The sequence below is a fragment of the Netta rufina genome, assembly GCF_964035555.1.
Source record: "Netta rufina genome assembly, chromosome: 22".
NCBI classification, from domain to species: Eukaryota; Metazoa; Chordata; class Aves; order Anseriformes; family Anatidae; genus Netta; species Netta rufina.
This window is the reverse complement of record NC_140146.1, coordinates 4108107-4127877: the sequence shown is the minus strand read 5'-3', so window position 1 is coordinate 4127877 and position 19771 is coordinate 4108107. Positions and strand designations below refer to the sequence as shown.

General features: G+C 47.5%; 2 protein-coding genes across 5 annotated transcripts; one reads left to right on the top strand and one right to left on the bottom strand.

Annotated features, from left to right (window-relative positions):
• Window positions 1-904: 904 nt before the first annotated feature.
• Window positions 905-8432, top strand: LOC311217877 (uncharacterized protein; the record flags this gene model as incomplete). The annotated part of the gene is made up of 8 exons (XM_084300234.1): window positions 905-1025; window positions 1782-1926; window positions 4732-5002; window positions 5571-5679; window positions 5931-6162; window positions 6273-6408; window positions 7166-7276; window positions 8320-8432. 8 exons carry the CDS (start codon window positions 905-907, stop codon window positions 8377-8379), a joined length of 1185 nt encoding a protein of 394 aa, XP_084156360.1. The 3' UTR covers window positions 8380-8432.
• Window positions 8433-9697: 1265 nt separating this feature from the next.
• Window positions 9698-19722, bottom strand: MTHFR (methylenetetrahydrofolate reductase). Of its 4 annotated transcripts, none has more exons than XM_084300145.1 (12): window positions 19640-19722; window positions 17147-17578; window positions 15810-16048; window positions 15576-15686; window positions 15206-15399; window positions 14475-14725; window positions 13672-13806; window positions 13204-13384; window positions 12621-12803; window positions 11417-11518; window positions 11067-11186; window positions 9698-10552 (listed from the first exon to the last, which is right to left on the bottom strand). In XM_084300145.1, exons 2-12 carry the CDS (start codon window positions 17386-17388, stop codon window positions 10355-10357), a joined length of 1956 nt encoding a protein of 651 aa, XP_084156271.1. In that variant the 5' UTR covers window positions 17389-17578; window positions 19640-19722; the 3' UTR covers window positions 9698-10354. The 4 variants fall into 4 exon arrangements, with proteins under 4 accessions (XP_084156271.1, XP_084156272.1, XP_084156273.1 ...); XM_084300146.1 differs by having other exon boundaries at window positions 17147-17398; window positions 19640-19715; XM_084300147.1 differs by lacking the exon at window positions 19640-19722 and adding an exon at window positions 18977-19067 and having other exon boundaries at window positions 17147-17398.
• Between the last annotated feature and the right edge of the window lie 49 nt (window positions 19723-19771).

Sequence of the window (19771 nt, the reverse complement as noted above, 5' to 3'; positions counted from 1 at the left end):
TTGTACTTGCAGGCTTCCTTCCCTTCCCAGAATAGTGGATGTAGGTGAGTTGGAGCCTGGTTCCTGGGGATGCTATTAGAAGTGGCCCCTTGTTTGGTCTGGCAAATTCCTTCCTTCTGGCTAGTCACTCATGTCATCTCACAGCAGCCTTCCAAATACTTTCTCTTTCTTTTCCTGTTCTGACTGATGCTTTTGTCTCACAGAGAAAATTGGTTTGTGGGAGGTCAGTTCCAGGATTTGGCACTGCAGAATCCAGAGAGTAATGTCCCGCCGCTCATTGGTAACTCTGTGTGGAAAGAGGTGAGACTGAAAAACATACGACTGCTTTTTTGCATAGCCCAAATTAGCAAAGAGCCTTTGGGTTTCAATATCAGCAGGTGAAAGATATCGCTGTTCTTCTCATTTTATGTTCAGACAAGAGGTTTGGAGAATTAAGGCATTTCTCAGAGCAGCTCTTCCCTTCCACTTTCTAGTTGAACTGGAAGTTGGCCGTGTATCTAGAATTTAAAAGAGGTGTTAGGCCCTCATGTTTGGATGTATGTGTGGTGTGACGGGGTTACCAACAGGAAATTGTCAGCTTTCACAGAAGGCACAGCAGCAAGAATGGGCTGAGCTGCATGGATTGACTGTGTCCGAGCAGGAGTTCAGGATCTTTTTGCTTTTCTGGATTACAGGACTGCAGTTCTGAGAGGGAGTTGAAGAGCTGCTGGAATCAAACAGAGAAATCCTGTGTGCAGAGGTACTTCTTTGTCTGGTCATCTCTGAATCTATTTGAGTTGTTCCTACAGTTGCTCCAGTGACTTCTGTCTTTCTCAGAGTCTTTCTCAGGTGGCACCACAAAGCTGTGGAGAACCAGAAACAAAATGCAGCAGCAATCCTTAAACATCAAGCTCATTGCTGCCAGATGGCTTTCAGCCTGTGGAAGAGGAGACTGGTCCAGAAAGTGGAAGCTGACCAGAGATTCAGGTGTCACAACCAGCAGATGACTGCTGGTGCTCTGTGGCGTTGGTATTCCTACTGTCAAAGTGAGTTACCTCATCCTGCAGCAGCACTTCTCTCTGTATGAGAACACTGTGGGAATGGCTGGGATGGAGAAATGCCTGCTTCTGGCTGTAACTCTGCACTGCTCATCTGGAATGGCACACTAGTCCAGGGGCCAGGGAGCGCCTTATTGTTCTGCTGTTCTGCAGTGCTTTATGCTAGGGGAGATGCTCCTTGGGAGGCTGATTGGAGAAGGAGCAGATCTTACTTACCTGCACTACCAAAGGAATGATTAAGTAGTGCATTTTAGCAGCTAGGGAGTTAAACGAAGTTCCTATGCTACACTGAACTTGAACATGTTTCTTCAGACCCAGCTGTTAGGCTTTGCTTCAGTGGGAACAGGGCGTATCTTTAGGGACTGCTTAACAGTCATGATCCTGTCCCTCAAGGGATTTCAAGTACTTTAAATGTGTTAAATACTTACACTGTGCCAGGGAGGGAGCACTCACAATTTTTGATGTTAAACTGCCTTGTGGATGAGAGTGGAGTTGATCTGTGATACCTTGCTTGGAGGAGGAATAAAAAATGGAGGAGGTCTGATACTGCTTCCTGAACAAAAAACAGCTTGGGGAAGGGTGAACTGAATAGTCTTTTCAGCTGCTAAAGAGAGGAGAAATCTTAGTACGGCCCAATTCAGTATTTGCAGCAGGTATATTTTCTGCTCTTGTCTGGACTCAGTGATGGAGGGGGTGAGGGAAGAAGTAGGACTCAGCTCAGCAAGCTCTTGTGTTTTCTCACAGGGAATTGTGCTTTGAGAGAGCTGCAGCAACAGTGGGTTCAGCACAGCCACCAGAAGAAGAAGAGGTTGATCCTGCAGACATGGTATTGCCAAACAAGGCAACTGAAAAATGCTGCTTTATTCCAGGAGCGTCTCCTCCTGCACAGGTTTGTTTCCTGCCTTTGAAGCATTTCCAAGGGAATCTGAGTGAAGAGCAATTTATGCAGCGGTGGATCCTGTGCATTCAGACCAGAGGTTGGGTTTGAAAGTACTGTTAACTTGTGCGTGTGTGGAGCTTCTGCAGTTCTTTACCAGGAGTGTTCCTACATTAAAGGGTCTGTCACCCATTGCATCACAGTCCTTCCCTTGTTCTTCTCAGGAAGCAGGATGCTGTGCCTGGCTGGAAGAGGCAGGCTATGTTTAAAAAAACAAAATGACTAATTTCTGAACACGGTCTGAAACCTTGCTCTTCTTAAGTCTTGAACTGTTGTGTCCCATGCTGCATAGAAGAGGAGGATTGTTAGCAAGTGAATCTCTGGACTTCTGTCAAACTATATTTGTTCCCACCAATGTTCCCCTTCTCTGATAAGTGCTCTAGGGGAAGGCCTCCAAATGGGTAGCTCTGAGTTCTGCAAAGCAGTGCTCATTCATGTCTGTGTGCCTGAAAAGCTTTAGCAGTGGAAAACTTGTTGCCGTATTTGTGCTGTTGTATACCTTGCTGTTTGGAAACTCTGTGGCCTACAGAAAGGTTAATGCTCAGCTTTAAGCTATTAGGTTTAGCAAATAACCCTTATCTGTAGCTATCAGCTATTCAAAACTGTTCTTTCCAGAACTTCTGCCTACTGTCAGTTATGCTGCGTTGAATTTGTAGACTAGGCAAGGCAGAGGCAAATGAATTGATCTAGCTGGGAAAAGTGGAAGCTCTGTTTCCACCAGAATTATTCAGTATTTGCAGAAAGGAATACTTATTTTTGGGCAGAGGCCTTATGTAGATCTGACCTTTCCAAACCTGAGACTTTCAGATTCTGGACGCAGGATGTTGATTTTTCACTTAAGCTAATGTGAAAAATCAAGATCACTATACTCCTGCAGAAAAGCACCATTCAGTAAAGCCTGTGTATGGGAGAACTGTGATACTCAATTAACCTCAGTGTTACTTACAATATAGGTAAAGCTGTAGTATGTTTTAGAGTCTTACATTATGGCACATAATGTAAGATCCTGAAAACATACACATTAAATCTGAAGAGCAAGGTGTTTGCTGCTGATCAAACCAGCTTCATTTCTGTCTTAACTGTTGTTCAGTAGCTTTCTCATTGAAATCTGTTTTGTCTGTGTTTTTGTTGTTCGAAGCTGTGAGGCAGTGAGGTTTCCAGCTGTAGTAAACCTGGAATAGCATTCAAGTGGTTCAATCTGAGATATTTCAAGAGTGTAAGGATGAGTAAGGTGATTTATGCCAAGGATTCATTTAAGGCATGGGAAGTGCAGGTTTGACCCTAGCAGATTTATTTTTGAATTGTAAGTTCAGCCTTAGAGGAGACAAGATCTGTGGGGGGGGAGGCAAAAAAGGGCAGCAACAGCAAAAAAAAAACATGGTAAAGTGGCTGTGGTGTTCAGGTTCTACACTCACCCCCACCCAATTGCATTTTCTTCTGCAAATCAATCTGTGTGGGGACACCTTAGCAGGAAGTGTTCCACAGAAGTCCTTAATGTTGCTCCTTCCTGTGGAGTGTCTCCATCGTTAATCTTCCTTCTGAGCTCTCCTTTGAGGGAGAGCTTCTAATTTCTCACCTGGACGTCAGTAAATAAATCAGTTTACCAGTCAGCTTGGACATGGTACAGGCTGAGCCCCCTCTCTTCTGAGGGGTGCATTTTTCATGCTAGGATAACCTGCAATAGATTCTCTTGATCTTCAGAGAAGCCTGCCAGGCAGAAGATATTTACACCTCTGCCCTATGGTTCAGTGAGGCAATTTGCATAATGAAGGTCCAAGTGGATTGAGAATCCAAAAGTACGAGCCAGGAGTTAAAAGCAGATTTTCTTCTGGGGTTGCACAAGGGGCCATTCTTGAATCAGGGTACAAGATATAGGAGAAATTATAGTAGGCGTAGATTTACAGTGCTGTTAATAGTAACTCCTTCTGTAGGTGTTTCTCTTTTTTTTTTTTCTTTTTAAGATTGAGGGAGGGATAAAATGGTCTGCACAAAGATGTATTTTGTCTAGCCATATATCCCATGTATGGCAGGTCCTTGTTTTGTTTCAGGCAAGAAAAAGATGAAAATCTGCATCTTCATAACAAGCTATCTCAAATCCAGCCTTGTTTTACTGCAAGCAGATTTAACTGAGTCTGCTGGGATCTGTGCTGAAGGAGATTTTGGCAGTTTTATTCTCATCCCATAAGAAAAAGCTTTTGTCTATAAAGCATTATCTTAAAGATCAGCTGCTGGCACAGAGAAAGATCGGACAAAATTTTTTTTTGAGGAATCCACTAGCTGTAGTGGCAGGGCAGCCTGGGGAAAGTGTTTATGTCAGCAAAGGTAAAATGCTATAATACTGCATTCAGTTTGCAGGGGTGTTTGAAGAGCAGAAATGCTAAAATGGCCAGAAAGAAGCAGTCATACTCCTGGGCTTCAAGGAGTTGGAAGTACCAGCTCTGGGAAACTGAAGTAAAAGGAGGGGAATTTTTTTAGCAGAAAGTAATTGTAGTCAAGGAATCCGGGCTCATAGCTCCCAAGGACAAGGCACTGGAAGGTACATAACACAAAGAAAGATATGTAAATGTTGATAGCAGGTGGAGTAACAGGGAACAGCCTGTTTTCTTGTTGAATGCTCTTTTGCTTGCTTTAGTCACATGTATGTGATACTACACAGTGGGTCAAGAAGGTGGAATTTGGTCCATAATCTGTTCACTGCTGTATCAGAAATGTGACTTTGGGTATCTGCCACTTTTCTGTGTTTGTATTATTTTTCAGGTGCCTAATCATCTGGGTCCAGGTCACTGCCTATAGACTGAGGCAGCAGGAAGCCCTCTCTTTTTTCCAAAGAGCCCGAGAGCACCATCTCCTAGTAGCAAGCTTTGCTGAGTGGAGGGTGAAATTCTTGACAGCTAAACAGCAGGTGCTGAGAGAGGGGAGAGACCACGAGTGGCAGGGACTTGCTCAGGCTAAAGCCTGTCACCGTTGGCGAGTGGCCTCGAGGGGACGGCAAGCCTTCCGCCTAGGGTCTGTGGCTGCTGTGAAACAGGTAAGAGAGGAAGGGCCCACTGAGACAATTAAGAACTCCCTCTTCTCTTCTGAAGACTACGGAGGGGTTGTTAGGCACTGAGATGCATGGACAGGGCTCATCAGAAAACCTGTTTGGACTTGTTGTGACTGTGGCAACTGCTTAGTCTCTGCCTTGAAATTCTTCACAGACTGCACACAACTTCATAATCTGGTACTGATTGCAGCCACCATCTGGATCACAGCATTAAGGAGCGGGGACACTTTGACCAGAGAGACAAGTGCACTCCTTCCTCTCTGCTCAAAGATGAGATAGGATAATCACTGCCCCTGCAGAGCAGGCAGAGCTGTCAGAGGTGCATACAATTTCAAAGGGTTCACAGCCAGTAAACCACAAGGAGCAGGATTGATTTGGAAGGGCTGAGTCAGTCCTGCTGGGATCTCATCTGTACAGTTTCTAGCCTGGGGTCTAGCACATTAAACTACCTGCAGGGTTATGAACATAAATGTACCTCTAAAGCTAGTTTGTGTGTCTGTGCTGTACGTGCAAGTGTTTAGTCTTGGCTACAGCTGTGTTAATTCTGTTTCAGGCCTGCAACTACTGGACAAAAACAGCTGCCTTTTCCCAGTGCTCACGGCAATGCAGTACCCTGATAGGTGCTAGGAAGAGCAGGAAGATGTCTCTGTCTTGGTCCCTAAGTAAGAAGATGCTTCCTTTTCTCTTCCTTTCATGGGACCATATGGGGAGGGTGAGTGTGGAGGAAGGGGAGCAGCGTTTGCCAGCCAAATGACTGGGATTTCTCTGTGAAGTAGGTGCTCAGGGCATTCAAATATTGACGGTGAATTGCTTCTGGTTTTAGTGGCCAAAGGACTGATGGCTCATGATCAGCTCTGATCTCTCCCTCTGGCTCCAGTGTTAACTCCTGTGTGATTCTTCTTTTCTTTGCTAGAAAGGAGAGGATGCAGAGAAAAGGCTTCAGCACTTGCTTCCTACTTTGGGCTTTTTCCCAGTGCTGTTCGCCGTTGGCTGGTGATCTACAGAAACCAAAGGAGAGCTGAAAGGCTGCAGCTCCCTCAGCTGCTAGAAAGACATGGCTTGGTAGGACCTGCTCCTGCACATGCCAGGATCCAGGAGAGCAAAGCAGAGGTGGACTCTGAGGAGTGGGATGAGAAGTGGCTTGGGTAAGCAGAGTGGAGGGCTCTGAGCTTTGTCTTTGTGCTGCCACCAGACAAAGACTCCCCTTTGAACCCTGTTGGGCTGATAAAGCTCGTTTTACTCTCCTTGCCTATAGGAGGAAGTATCTGAGGTGGTGGTATCGCACAGTGATGCTGCGCCGGTGCCAGCGTGGCAGGAGGCTGCACTGTCTGGCAAGGGGGTGGCATCAATGGAAAGAAGCCAGCAGGGTGGTGACGCTGGCACAAGTGTTGGTGAGTATCTGGTACTGCTGAGGGTGGCAATGATGGATGTTACTGGGCAAGCCTGCTTTGCTTGTAGCCTCACTTTGTGCCAGGAGGTGAGACCTGGGCATTTAACATGTGGTGTGCGTGAGAAATCCCTTTTTGTTTCTGTGGCTGTTTTTGCCATGCAGGCTTTTAAAGAGAAATCTGGTAAACTGGTATACCCAGCTATTTAGTTGTGCTTTGCTCCATCTTATGGACAGGAAGCTGAGATAGGATGATCTGTTCAGACTGTCTACAGCCTGTGCAAAAAGTCCATAGCAAGTACTACAGTCTGTGTTCCCGAGCATCCCTCTGGAGTCTGCAGCCTGCTGAGGGATGTCGTGTGGTCTTCCCTTTCTGCAGAGGCCCCAGTCCTGTGGAACAGACCCATGGTCTGTCTGGCTTCCTGGTCACTACCTCTGTGAGATGATGTGCTCCGACCTGTCCGTGGGACAAGGTGATGTGACATGTGTAGCACATTAACTGAGGAGCTGCATGGTGTCTCTTAAAAGGGCACCAGCCTTGCCCCAGGGTACTGTAACTTAATTAGCCACAATATTTGCAGTAGACAGTAATGCAGCAAGAGCTTTGTTAGCAGCCAGCATTGCTTGTTGTTTGTTAGCAATGCAAAGTCATTCAAGAGGGCACTGGGAAAGCAACTGGAAGCAAGGTGGAACTAGATGGAAGTGAGGTGGTTTGGCTGCCAGAGTCCATCTAATCTGTGTACTGCCTTTCTTCCTGGCAGGACCAGCAGCGGCTGATAGAAAAGGCCTGGAGGGCATGGAGACGACGATACTTACAAAGCTGTGTGGTGCAGAGCTTTTTGGAGGTAGAAGCCAGGAGTTTACTGTCCCAGGTAAGCACTTAAGACTGCTTCTATTCTGACATAGTCCTTTGACACAAGGCACCTAACAGTTGCACTGTCTCAAGGGTTAAAAAGTTTAGCTCAGGACACCAAATGCAGTTTTGCAGCCCTTGCTGAAGAGGGCTATTACTCATTCCTGCCTGGAAGGTGAAACAGAATGTAGGGATGTTGTCTGGGCCCACGTGCTTCTTCTCTTGCTCATGTAAAGTGTCATGTCAGAAAGAAAATTAACCACAAACTAGCCATATGCTTGAGGAATGTGAACCAAATCCTAGACACTCATGACATTTTGTTCTGTGGGAAACAGCTTCCTCTTAGTCTGTGGCTGGGTTTGTGCCTTTACCAAGGAACCAAAATGTGGAAGGTGACGGGCTCTGTGACTGACCAACAAGCACGCCAAAGGGACAACTGGTGTTCCCTGTATCTCTCCCCTTAGACAAAGCGCTTTTGTAAGGAGAAGTTGAATACATCAAGAGATGGGGCTTGTCCTTAACAAAGGGAAATAGCTTCCAGCTTTATATGGGTTCATCTTTGGTTGTTAGTCACAGCTTTGTGCCAGCAGTCAATTTCCCTGACATGTGCCCCTTCCCCAGTGTTATCAGATGTTAATCCACTAATCCCCTGCTTCTCAAGAGTCCACTCAGGGAAGGAACAGGCTCCATGTTGTTGCAGGAGGGCTGTGGTGACTTGCACCCAGGGTCAGGCAAATAGCTATAAATTTGGGTGAGCAGGCAAAGCCCAAGATCTGAAATAGCCAGTTCCCTCCTCTGCTTCCAGAAGATCCATGCAGGATTAAGTCTTCCTTTAACAAAATGAGCAAGTACTGAAACGGAGGGCATTGTCCCATTGATTTGTACTCTCCACTTGCCTTGTTGGCTACAATAACACAAGGGGTTCAGGGGGAGGCTCTCCTTGAATGGTGAGGTGTTTGGTATGGCCATTGCTAGAGGAAGAGCTGTGTTCATGGGTGTTGTGAGGGTGGCTGGATTCGCTCATGGGTAACTTCAGCATTTAATTTGTCCACTCTATTTAAGGCCTTTGGAAGGTGGCGCCAGCTAACAGCATTCCAGCTCAAGGACAAAGAACACTGCTGAACGGTGGGGGCCTGTCTGCAGCTGCTCATTTCAGGAGCAGAGGATACAGCTGGCTGTCACAACAAAGAGCTGGGCCGTTGCGATCAAGAAAGCAGCAAATGCTCTACTCACGTAAAAACTGCTGCAGGCAAGAAGTGTGATAGCCAAAGGACAACCGATGGTACCTAGTGAAAGGTCCTCTTTAAAGGACTGATACTGTACTTCCCTACAGCCACAACCTTATACTTACTCCCTTTTGTTGTGAGATTACATCTCCTTCTCTTCTAGACCCTGATTTTGTTGGAGTTCTGATTAAAGGTCCAAAAACACCTTATAGGAGCTCCTTTTTTTTTCTTTGCTAGATGAAAGCTTAGTGTTGTGCATGGGAACAAACAAGCACATCGGTCTTAAAGAGGTGAGCAGGAGTGTGCCTTTGGATTCTACAGGATGTAGCATTTGCAAAGTTTGGCCTGTCCTTTGTCAGTGTGAACCGTAGGCCTTTATTTTTAGATTTGGCTCTTCCCCTAGGTGGGGGAATTCCCCCATGGCCCCCACCCCCTCCCCAAGTCTATCAGCTCTTCATTAAGGCTTTCAGTGGGTGGCCAACCTCTTGACTGCTTCCTGCTGGTTCCTTTCTGTGCTGAATAGGCTAGGGATGAAGAAACCTGCTGGGAACAGCTGAGCACCAAAAGCTTTGCTGAGGCAAGACAGGCGTGTCTGACCCCCCAACCTTCCCATTACTTGCTCCTGTGATTGATGCCCTGTAATTACCCTGGATATATGAGCCCAGTCTCAGACAGCTGTAATGAGAGGGTCTAAAGAATTTGGAAAAGGCTTTTCTTCCTTGCTTGTTTGAAAGAGATGCTTGCAGCTTGGCAGGGATCTTGAAATCCCACTGGGAACTGCCCCAGGGTCTTGTTTTTCCTAGCCTGTGGTAGCTTTGCAGGATTGTTAAGGACACGGTGTAGCCCCCACAGCCTCTCATTTCAATGTTGTGAGGCCTAAGGCTACTAGCGTCATTAGGTCAAGGAAGATTAGGTTGTTTTTCCATACTGGTACTGGAGGACTACAGCTCCTGTGGCCTTGCAGAACTGAGCCAGAGGCTACAGCTGGTTGCATTCGCTGAATTTTAAGATTTAAGTTTTCTTTGCTCTACCAGAGCTTTGTCCGTACTTTGTGTAGGACATGTTGAAAATAGAAGCAGAATAGGCCCAGGTCCAATTGTTCTCTTAAAACTTTCCCTTGTACTAGTGTGATTAGTTTGCAAACAACATTATTCTTTGGACTGCTTACAAGAATCTAGTCTAGTGCAAGAGACAGTTGTATTCATGTAGTTTATTATACTTGAAATAATGTGATTCCTATTTGGTCTCATCCAGAAGTGAAATTCATATATTCCTATTAAAAAACAGGAACTGTAGCAGAGGCAAGTAGAAAAGTGGGAAAATTTGAACCGTCTTCTGGAGTGAGCACAAAAGAGATATTGTCAGTTATGATGCAGTATATCTTCGGAGTGTAATATAAAAGCAGCTTGGGCTTCTTTGAAGGGCTGGTAACCACTGAAATATTTTCCTTGCATAGGCAGTGCTGACAGGAGTGTTTCTGCCCCCAAGGCAGGGTATCTGGGATGAAAATGTTAACCAGAAACCCACTAAATTTTGCCACATTGGTGCACCGGAGTTCTCCTATGCTATAATCAACATAGCTGTGATTAGCACCTTTCCATCCTGCAGAACTAGCCTTCAAGCTCAGGCTGGATCCTCACCCCAGAAGTTCAGAGGGTTCTGGTTGCTGTTCAGTGAGAGGAGGTCAAGGAATATTTGTGTTGGGGATAAAAGAGCATGTAGTGTGGGCATATATCTGCAAGCTTGCCTGGCTCTGAGCAGAGGTGCTCACCGGGTTTAGGAGTGCATGGTCCACCATCCTAACAGGAGCAGCTTTTTGTCTCCCTGCAGTCAGTGAATGGATGGAAGAAATAAGGTAGGTATTACGATTTTCACTGCTGAGTTGGAGAGTTCAAGAGCTCAAAAGTATCATCCACAACCTGCCAGAGGCAGTTCTCAAGTGGGAAGTCATTGTCCACCAGGTTGACCAAGTAATAGTTGTCATGGATGTACTGGATGATCATGCGAGAGGGTGACTCCTCTTCGTAGAGCTTGGCCCACTGCTCAATCCACAGAGCAAAGGCCTCATCCTGCCAAGGAAAGAGAGATGTTTGTAGGGGTGTCATGCACATTTTATTCTACCTCACTTGGGAAAAACTGCATCACACATGCCCGGCAAGCCTGGGGCTGGTTTCTTCTCAGTAAAAAGGGCAAGAGCTGAGCAAGGAGCATCCTGCTTTCCTGTCAGTGGGAGGTGCCCCAAGCATAACTGTTCAGAGCCGAAATGAGGCACGCTTGCAGTAAAATGGCTCAATACTGCCCCTGTGCGTGAAAGAGGGGAGGGAGAGCTACTGCTCAGAGCTCTGGGGACTAGTACAGCAACAATGTACTCCCCAGCCCCTGGGTACAGAATTTCACTGAAAAGTTCTCAGTGGAGCCAAGCTCCACATGCCCTGAGGGAGCAGGAGGAATGATATCTAGACCACGGCAAGCTAATGTCACAACAGTCCTCAATTGCAGTAAGTGTTATAGACTGAAAATAAGCCAGACACTCTGAATTTCCAGGGTATCACAACAACATATCCAGCAGCAGGAAAGACTCACCTTCCAGGAGAGGAAGCTTACAGGATCCACTACAGTGGGCTGGATGATCTCTCTGCCTGGGAAGATACCCCAGGTGACAGCATTGGGTTGTAGATCAGGAGCATTGGTGATATTCTGGCCCTGCAAAGAAAAGAAAACCTTTGAAGCAGCTGCTGGAGGAGGGATTGAATGAGTCAGCAAGTACATTTATCCTGTCCTTGTTAAGAGATCATATGGCTGCTTCGGGTCACAGCTGACTTGTTTCACTTCCCTCCTGCCCTTCATGTTGCACTTTGTTCCTGGGGATGTCTGAATCTTTGCTATTTGCCTCTCTCCCAAGGTGGTGAAAGTATCCTGTAACTGCAGCCTACCTTGACATTGACAATGTGGTAGTTGACCCGCGACTCATATTTCTTCAGAACTTTGAGCAGTGCCGTGACGATCTCATTGGAGGTGAAGAACTCTAGGTAGGCCTGTGGGGATGTGGAAGAGGAAAGAGTAAGAGCCTTAACTCAGGGCAGAGCTGGGACACACAGAGGCAACCAAAAGAATGGTTGTAGACTGTGCTGCTTAGAAACCAGGCAGCTTAAGACTTACACATCCATTTCAGAAACATGCACTACAAAGGAGACTTGAGCAAAGGGCAAACCAAATTAGTAAGAGATGGGAGGAAAAAAAAAAAAAGAACAGAGGTAACAGCCCAAGAGCAGCCAGTTCAGGAAAGCTACAAGCTTCTTGTTCTGCACCTGTGTGAGCAGACAGGCTGGGATATGCTCTAGGCACTGTAACAGTAACTGCTGGGTCTGGAAAGCAGCCTGTGCCAGAGCGCTTGGAAGAGGCCTGAGCTGGACTTCTGTTCTGTGTGGTCCCCCATGAACAGCAGTGTCTGGCCAAGGCAACCCAGGCTAGCAGGAGCAGAAGTCTGGGGTCTCAGCTGGGCTCTCCAACACACCCTCTCCTTTGTCCTGTCTCATCTTTTGTCCAGTCCTCCCTGTGAGTTTATCCAATCTAATTCTGTAGTTGCCCTATCTACTGCTGTTCTGTGCTTGGCTGCTCTCAACAACTGCTTCCCCTCCCCCCATTTCCTGGCTATTGTGTGAGATGATGGATTTCCCCTCACCTCAGGGGAATATTTTTTTTTTGGAAACATAACTGCATTTACCATCTGCTCATTTCATGGTTTCAGCAATTTGAATCCCTTTTGAACAGAGCTGCTTTGTTTCCTACTATGGGCCACTTGACTGGCATTTACCTTGACACAGGAGATTCCTATCACAGCCATTAGTGGCAAGGCTGTAGGGCCTGAAAATGCATGACAGTAGGAGGCAGACAAGGGAGATAAGACTACCTGCAGGCCAGAGAAGTAACCTAGCAGCTGTCTGAACAGCACAGCAGTAGTGCTGTGGTAGGGGCAATTGGTGGGAAACTCTGCCTTAGAGAAGGACAGATGGAAAAGTTAAATAAATACCCTGTTGAAGACATTGGGATAAGGAACCAGCAGAGGTATTGTCTGGGTGAAAGCCTAGGACCTCCCTAGGAAACTGAAACCAAACCTAGCCCAGAATAGTGCAGTACCTTTTGGAAGACATAACCTCCGCTAGGCCCCCAGCCTACAATGGGATCTGTGGATGGTTTCCCGTTGATGTTTGGCTGGGAGTTGATGGTCAGGATTCCTCGTCTGTTCACCTTCTCCAGCTGCTCCTTCAGAAGGTTGGTTTCAGTAGCCAGAGGGTCATCATTCCAAGGCATACACGTAACCTACCGTGAGGAGAGAGGATGGCTCAATATGTGCAACAATCCTTTTTGTTTACCAGCTGGGCACTGAAGGAATTCAGAAGTGCCCTAGTGGTCTTGAACACTTCTGCCTGAGGACAGAATCCCCGTGTTTGTTTCAAGGGGCAGGGTATTCTCAACTTTAAGAATGATTTCCATAGTCAGTGCAGACCTGTCTGTCTTGTCCTACTGTGCCCTTTTATGTTGAGCCCTAGCTCTGGCTCCTGGATTGCCTGTGGTAAAGGTATGAACTTTAGCACCCTTCTCAGCAAGTCCTTTTAGATAGAAAAGTGCCAATTCTTGTTTAGAAGAAGAAGGTGATACCAGGAGCAAGAGGAACTACGTTCTGTTGTCTGTGCCACGCTGGTGCTGGGTCATCACTCACCTTGTGTCCATTCTTGTTGGGCTCTCCACTGATGTAACACGTGAAAACCTCAAAAACACTTTCCTCACAAGTCAGTTCTTCTCCCCACATCTTCAGAAGCTCCTCCCGGGGAGACTTGCTCTTCAGGTAGAAGAGATAATAGTCCTTCAGCTCCCCAAAGGCTGGAGAGGAGGAATTACCCCTGTAAGCAGAACAGATGAAAGATTAAGAGGCCACTTAGGAAGATGCACCAATGTGGTGATGCGGGAACACAGCCACCCAGGAAGAGAAGCAGCCACCTACAGACCAGAAGCCTCAACGTCTTGATGCCATTCTCTTCACCTCATTCAAATCCAAGCAACTGGGGGCTGCTTTGTTAAGAAAACATCTCATCTGCCAGGCCCAAAGCATGCCTAGGACACCAACTACAAGGACCAACTGTTCAGTACCACACCTCTACCTCCCTGCCATTACAGGCTAACAGCTTACCATCGGCCGTTAGGGAAATCATCCCATTCTTGAGTTCGATAGATGTAGCTCTTTGGCCTGGAGGCCCAGAAGATTGGCCGAACATCCTCAACTCTTCTCTTAGGGTGAGCGCTGACTGCCCAGGGCAGAGGCCGCCTGCACAGAAAAAATGGAAGCTGAAGATCTGCTGACTGTCCTGGAGAATCGGCCCATGGAGAGAGCAAAGAACAAGGGATGAGAAGAATTCTATTTGTCAAAAAGTAGAACAAACCTCTTCTTGCTTTATGCAAAATCTTTTCCCACTCAGTTCCCTCACAGATGCTGGGTAGGTGTCTGTTAAACGCAGAACTAACACCTGAGATGGGATGAGGTAAGGGAAAAGCACTGTATGGAGCTATTTTTAACAAGAAAAGTTAACCCTTTTCTTTTGCTTCCTCTTGCCTGTGGACTCGGAGAACCCATTCCCTATCTCAACTGTAGAGCACCCTAGAAATCCACAGTGGAAGCTTACAAAGCACCTAGCCTTCAGGAGGAGTATTGGGAGTCTTCAAAAAGAATACTTCTTCCAAGTGGTAGCCCTAAAAGTTTAGATTTTAAAGTTCCAGAACAGGCTACTTTAAAGCCACTTGATCAAAATTCTTCCGTCAGCTGCCTACTCTATTCTCCCAGCTTTTGTTAAAGACCTGCAGGAAGGGTGAATTTCTAAATGCAGAAAGATACTTAAAAAAGACAGCAGAAAATAGATGCCAACTCATCCACTGCTTGTGCCTTCAGCAGATGGAATGTGTAAGATGAACTAAAAGAAACCAGCATACTTGGCTCACCTGGGGTCCTCCTTCCAAAGACCAAGGCGCTTAAGGACTTCAGTAGTAGCCACTTCCCGATTGAGGGTGTAAAAATGGAGCCCGTGCACCATGCCACTGTCCAGCAGCTCCCGGCACATGGACACTGCCAGCTCTACCCCATAGTTCCGGATAGCCGCATCATTATCCTTGATGGGTTCAATCACATCTTTGATTTCTTGAGGCACTTCCAGCTTGGAGAGCTTCACCAGCTGGCGCAGGGAGTGGTAACCCTGGATGAGGATACAGAGGATTTCAGTCTTTCCAGACCCTTTTCTGATTTCCCAGTAACAAAGGTATTTCATCTCAATTGTGTAGCAGGAGACTTCGAATTGGGGGCTTCTGGATTTTGTGCTCCCAGGGCCTCATCCCTGAGATGGTAACACAGCCTGGTTATGTCAGCTGAGGTTATTGTTGAGGTTATTTCTTCACATTTCTCTGCTCAGTGCCTGAGCCCAGCATGCTGATGATAACTAACAACTCAAAAATAGTAGACTGTTGTCCTTTATATCTCTCCTTGCTATATGGACACAGAAAACCTTTTAAGCTTATGCCTACAACTTTAATTTGGCAAACCACCTACAGATCTATCACATTTAGAACCCTCACTTCCCAGAAAGTTTTGAAGGGTATTTACAGACCTCTCTTAGGCCCTGACCCCAAAACACCTAACATTCTTATTGCCTCCCCAAGCCAGAATTATTAGATTTAACCTGTATGGGGAAGATGCCAGGAATAATGGGGCAGGTGATGCCAATGGCTTGACAGTCCTTCATGAACTTGATAAAGGTTTCTGAGCGGAAAAAAAGCTGTGTAATGATGAAGTCTGCCCCAGCAAGAACTTTCTCCTTGAGGTGCTTCAGGTCTGCCTCATAGCTCTCTGCTTCAGGATGACCCTTTGGGTAGCCTTTGGAAGAGAGGAAGAAAAAAAAAGCCAAACCCTGATGGTCAAGACAATGCAGTAGAAATTAGAAAGTAACCAATGTGACTGTGCTGTAATTTACAGTCCAGGTCCAGAGAAGGACTGCTGGGCTGATATCCCCATCTCAGGCCCTACCTCACACTGCAATGGAAGATACATACCTGCCACACAGATGTCAAAATAATCATCAAATTCATTGCGAATGTGCTTAACCAAGTCCACAGCATAGTTGAATCCATCTACTTCTTCCTCCCATTCCTCACCAGCAGGATCTGGAAAGAAAATAAATCCAGTTCCTCCAGCTGTTATTTCTTCATTTTACCCAGAAGTTGAATGCAGCTGCAACACAACCTCAGCACTATGCATTTTAAGTGCTCTAGAACAAAAGGATTCACCTCCACGCAATGCCATGATGTTCTTCAACCCCAGCCGCTTGGCCTTCTGCAGATGCCCTGTGATGTCATCCTTGGTCTGGTTGCAGCATGTCATGTGCAGGATGGTCTCCAGGCCGCAGTAGTTGACTGCAGTGTTGGCAATAATCATGGAAGACGTTTCCTTGTCAGATCCTGGGTCCCCTGCAGGATGCCATGTCACATCAATGAAGAGCGGACCACCTGCTCCCATGCGGTCAAACCTGTGGATTTTAGAGGTGTATTACCTTACCAGGTAAGCAGACTCCCTTCTTTATGCCAGGGATATCTTGCTCACTGCTGGAATGCCATCAACAAGCAGAGAAAGCTTGGATGACAGCAGTAGGAGAGACAAAGAAAAGTGTTGAGCCAAGAGTTTATTCACATTGGCCACTTGCTAAGGATAGTCATCATTTAACACTGTATGAGGAAGGGCTTAGAAACTCTTGAAGAAACAAGCTGAGTTGTCTCTGTAGAATAAATTTCCTCTCAGCATGCTCTGTTAGACTGATAGATCTGATAAACATTCCTTTTGAGATGGAAGGCTATGCCAGAACCTTCTGTTCCCAGCTGTAACTCATACAGGCCACAAATATGGAAAGATGGACCAGATCTCTGTGTTCCCAAGCATGCCTAATGGAAAAGACAAAGGCACCCCTAGCTTGTTGCCCCCCTACCTTGTTGCTCTCCTGCTCCAGGCCAGAACACGAGCTTCTGTTTAAAGTAGACCTGGCAATGGCACACAGCAGTAACAGAAAGAATTACAAAACTTCTCCTCCAGGTTGAGTACATGGTGGCTCCTGGGGCTTAAGCTCCAGGAGAACCTTTAGTGCTGGTGGAAACTATGACCGTTCATTTAGCATGTAGATGGGGACACCACTCTCAGACTAAAACTGTAGTCCTTAGTAATACAGAGGCACAAACCACAGCAGCTGGATGATTCTGAAAGCAATCTTTCCAGAGACTTGCACACACTGTCCATAAAATAGTATTTTCTGTTTTAAATAGGTACTTGTCTGCTCTGTTGTGCCCTAGTACTTTGTTTGAGACAGTGGCCTTGTTCCATCTTCAGAGCTTGTGAGAGGGAGAACAGTCTGGCACCCTCAATAACCCCACTACGACACTTAACTCTTCAGGGCCTCCAAGGAAGATAAGTTACCTGGTGTCCATTACCCTCCTCAGCAGGAAAGCACAGCCCCATTACCTGCTTCGTCACCTGAAAGGGGAGACAGAGCACGGGGCAGAGCCTGCCTCATTAGCCTTTTCCCAGCCCTCCACCAAAGACACTTCATCTGTCCCCTCTCCCACCCCACAGCCCTCACCTGGAGATGAGATTGACCGCAGCATTGGCTGTGCGTGGAGGGAAGAACTCCAAGGAGAACCACCTGTCTCCAGAGTCCTGCCGCCGGCGCATCTTCTCCCGCAGTCGCTCATGACGCTCCGCATCGAGCACGGGGGTGGAGCAGCGCGAGCTGTCCTTGGAGCTTTCGCTCCCGCTGCTGCTGCCGCCATCCGACTTGGAGCTGGAGCTGGCACTGCAGGTATGCTGGGTCTCATTGACCATGGTGAGCTCTCTGGAGGAGGGGAACACAAGGAGCACGGTGTGTATAAGGCAGGATAGATCTCTGCTAGGAGTTAGCGCTGGGGTGGGCAGTAGATGGCAGCAGGTAAAAGGAAGGTTATGCCAAGACCATCGTTAATCATCAATCGGCTTCTTTTGCTAGCCCTCTCTGTAAGCTGCAGTGGGGGTTGTGCTGAAAACACAAAATGAAAACAATCAATTTAGAGCATGCTGGAAGGAAATAAACAGAGCGGTTAGCTTCGTGCCACCCTTATGCACCTCTTTTGTGCCTGCTGGGTCAGATTTGGTTCTCAGAACAGTCAGGTCAACATCACTTTTGCCCTGGCTACACCTTAACAAGCCATGATGCCCACATGCATCAGTTGAGGTCATCTTTGATCTTGTGGTCTTGGGCTGGACATGCCAGCGGACTTTTTCAGCTGCCCCTTGGACTGTATCCATCTTCACAAATTCCGATCTGTTTGCTCCCAAAAGGCAGGGTTTCTTTACAATAAGGGCAAGTGCTCATGTGGCAGGTAGACAAGAATGCACAAACTATTCCTCCGTCAGGAAAAAAAAGAAGAATCCAGTCTGGAACAGGGCATCCTGACAAATTCTATCTTTTGTTTTGTCTTTATGGGCAGCCTGTTGCGTTTCTAAGCTTTAGTCATTCTCCACTAGACACATCTTTTCCACAGGCATTTGTCACCGCACACACTCAGCTATTTCCTTCATGAGGTACCGTGCTCACGTTCCTTTCCTCACTGATTGTGGCTGCTTGGAAACAAGGTCAGCAGAGGCCATTGCTTTTTTCTCTGCCTTGTAAAACGATCAGCTGTGCTTGTTTAGCTTTACAGAAGGGAAAACAGCACTGCAAGTACAAGTGGGTCTAGGATGCCCAATTCCATTTAGCTCCCTGGGCCATAACTGCTTGATATTTGCTCCCAGAAGTGTTTCACCCGATGCCTTGAAAATGAGGTAGTGATTACAGCTAATTAGATAAGAGCTGCCATAAAGTTTGGATCCACGTTGTTTGCTTATCCAAGTCAAAGCTTAGACTTGTTATGTAATGACAGCCTGCTGTTTCCCAGTGACATCGGAGGCTATTTTGGAGGAAATTGTTGCACAATCTAATGCACATTTTGTCCTTACAGGAACTCTGAGGGTCTGGGTCATCCAAGCAGACTCTGAACTCTTCTTCTCCTGTTTACACTAAGCTGGCAACCAAGCAAAAACCCTTTGGGAGAAAGTCTACTTTTACCACCTGGGGACCTCTCCCGCTGGCAGGAGATCAGAGAAAGGAGTGCAGGGTTCCTGGGGCCAAGAGAAACCTGGAGTCTCAAATCTCTCGTGTACCAACGCAGCGGGTCACAGTAAAACCAGCAGCTACTGACAACTCCAAAAGCAACCTCCGGCACACTGTTAACAGCCTGCCCACAAGCTCTTTCAAAATAAACATGCCTGGCATCCACGTGGCACTAATCTGGGGAATTATCTCAAAGCACACAGCGGTGATCAAGCTAGCGGGTCAGAACTGCGTGCGGTCACATTTCAGAGGAACATGCTACAACCCCTCAGATAAATCAAAGACCTTGCAATATAACACCCAGCATGCAGGAAGGTTTGCTCAGTAAGGTTTGCTCAGTAACGCCTCTACGCAGCGAGGCTTTCTCTGGAGGAAATCTCCTTATCTCGGCAGCAGTCTAGAACCACAAAGACAATAGAAACGCTTAAAGCGTTATCTACAAGCAGCCTTGGTAACAGCTTCCTTAGCCTCACGCGCATCAGGGACCTGATGGGAGAAACTCACAGCTGTCCTAAAGAGAAAAAAACATCTCAGTAAGCAGCAAAGGCAGTCGTAGCATACATAAAACGGGGGGAAACACCAGCAGCTGGGGGGGCAGCGCTCCTCAGTGACCCCTCTGCCACCAGCTGGGCTCGGGGCAGGGATCCGCGGCGCAGCACGGCGATGCTCACCGTGTTTACCCCATCCCCGTGGCACCCCTTTACCTCCCCTCAGGACGTTTCCCACCCCACAGCCCAGAGCTGACCCCCCCCAGAGCTCCGCACCCCCCGGGGCAGCGCCTGCGGGGGCCCCACGCGCGCAAATCCGCAGGGCTCCGAGGCACCGAGCCGTGCGTGGGGGCAGCCCTAAAGCTGCTGAGCCCGCTGGGACACCCCCTATAAAGGGCAGCACGGCCCCTATAGGGGCGGAACGAGCTGCACCCCCCCCCGTCCCCAGGGCCCCGCTCACCTGGCGGCGGGGCCGGGCGCTGCGGCCCCATCCCGCGGCGCTTTAAGCGGGGCCAGCGGTCACGTGCTGCCCGGCGCTTTCCCTTACCCAACATGGCGCCGCGGCTTCACTTCGCTCCCCTCCCTTTCTCTC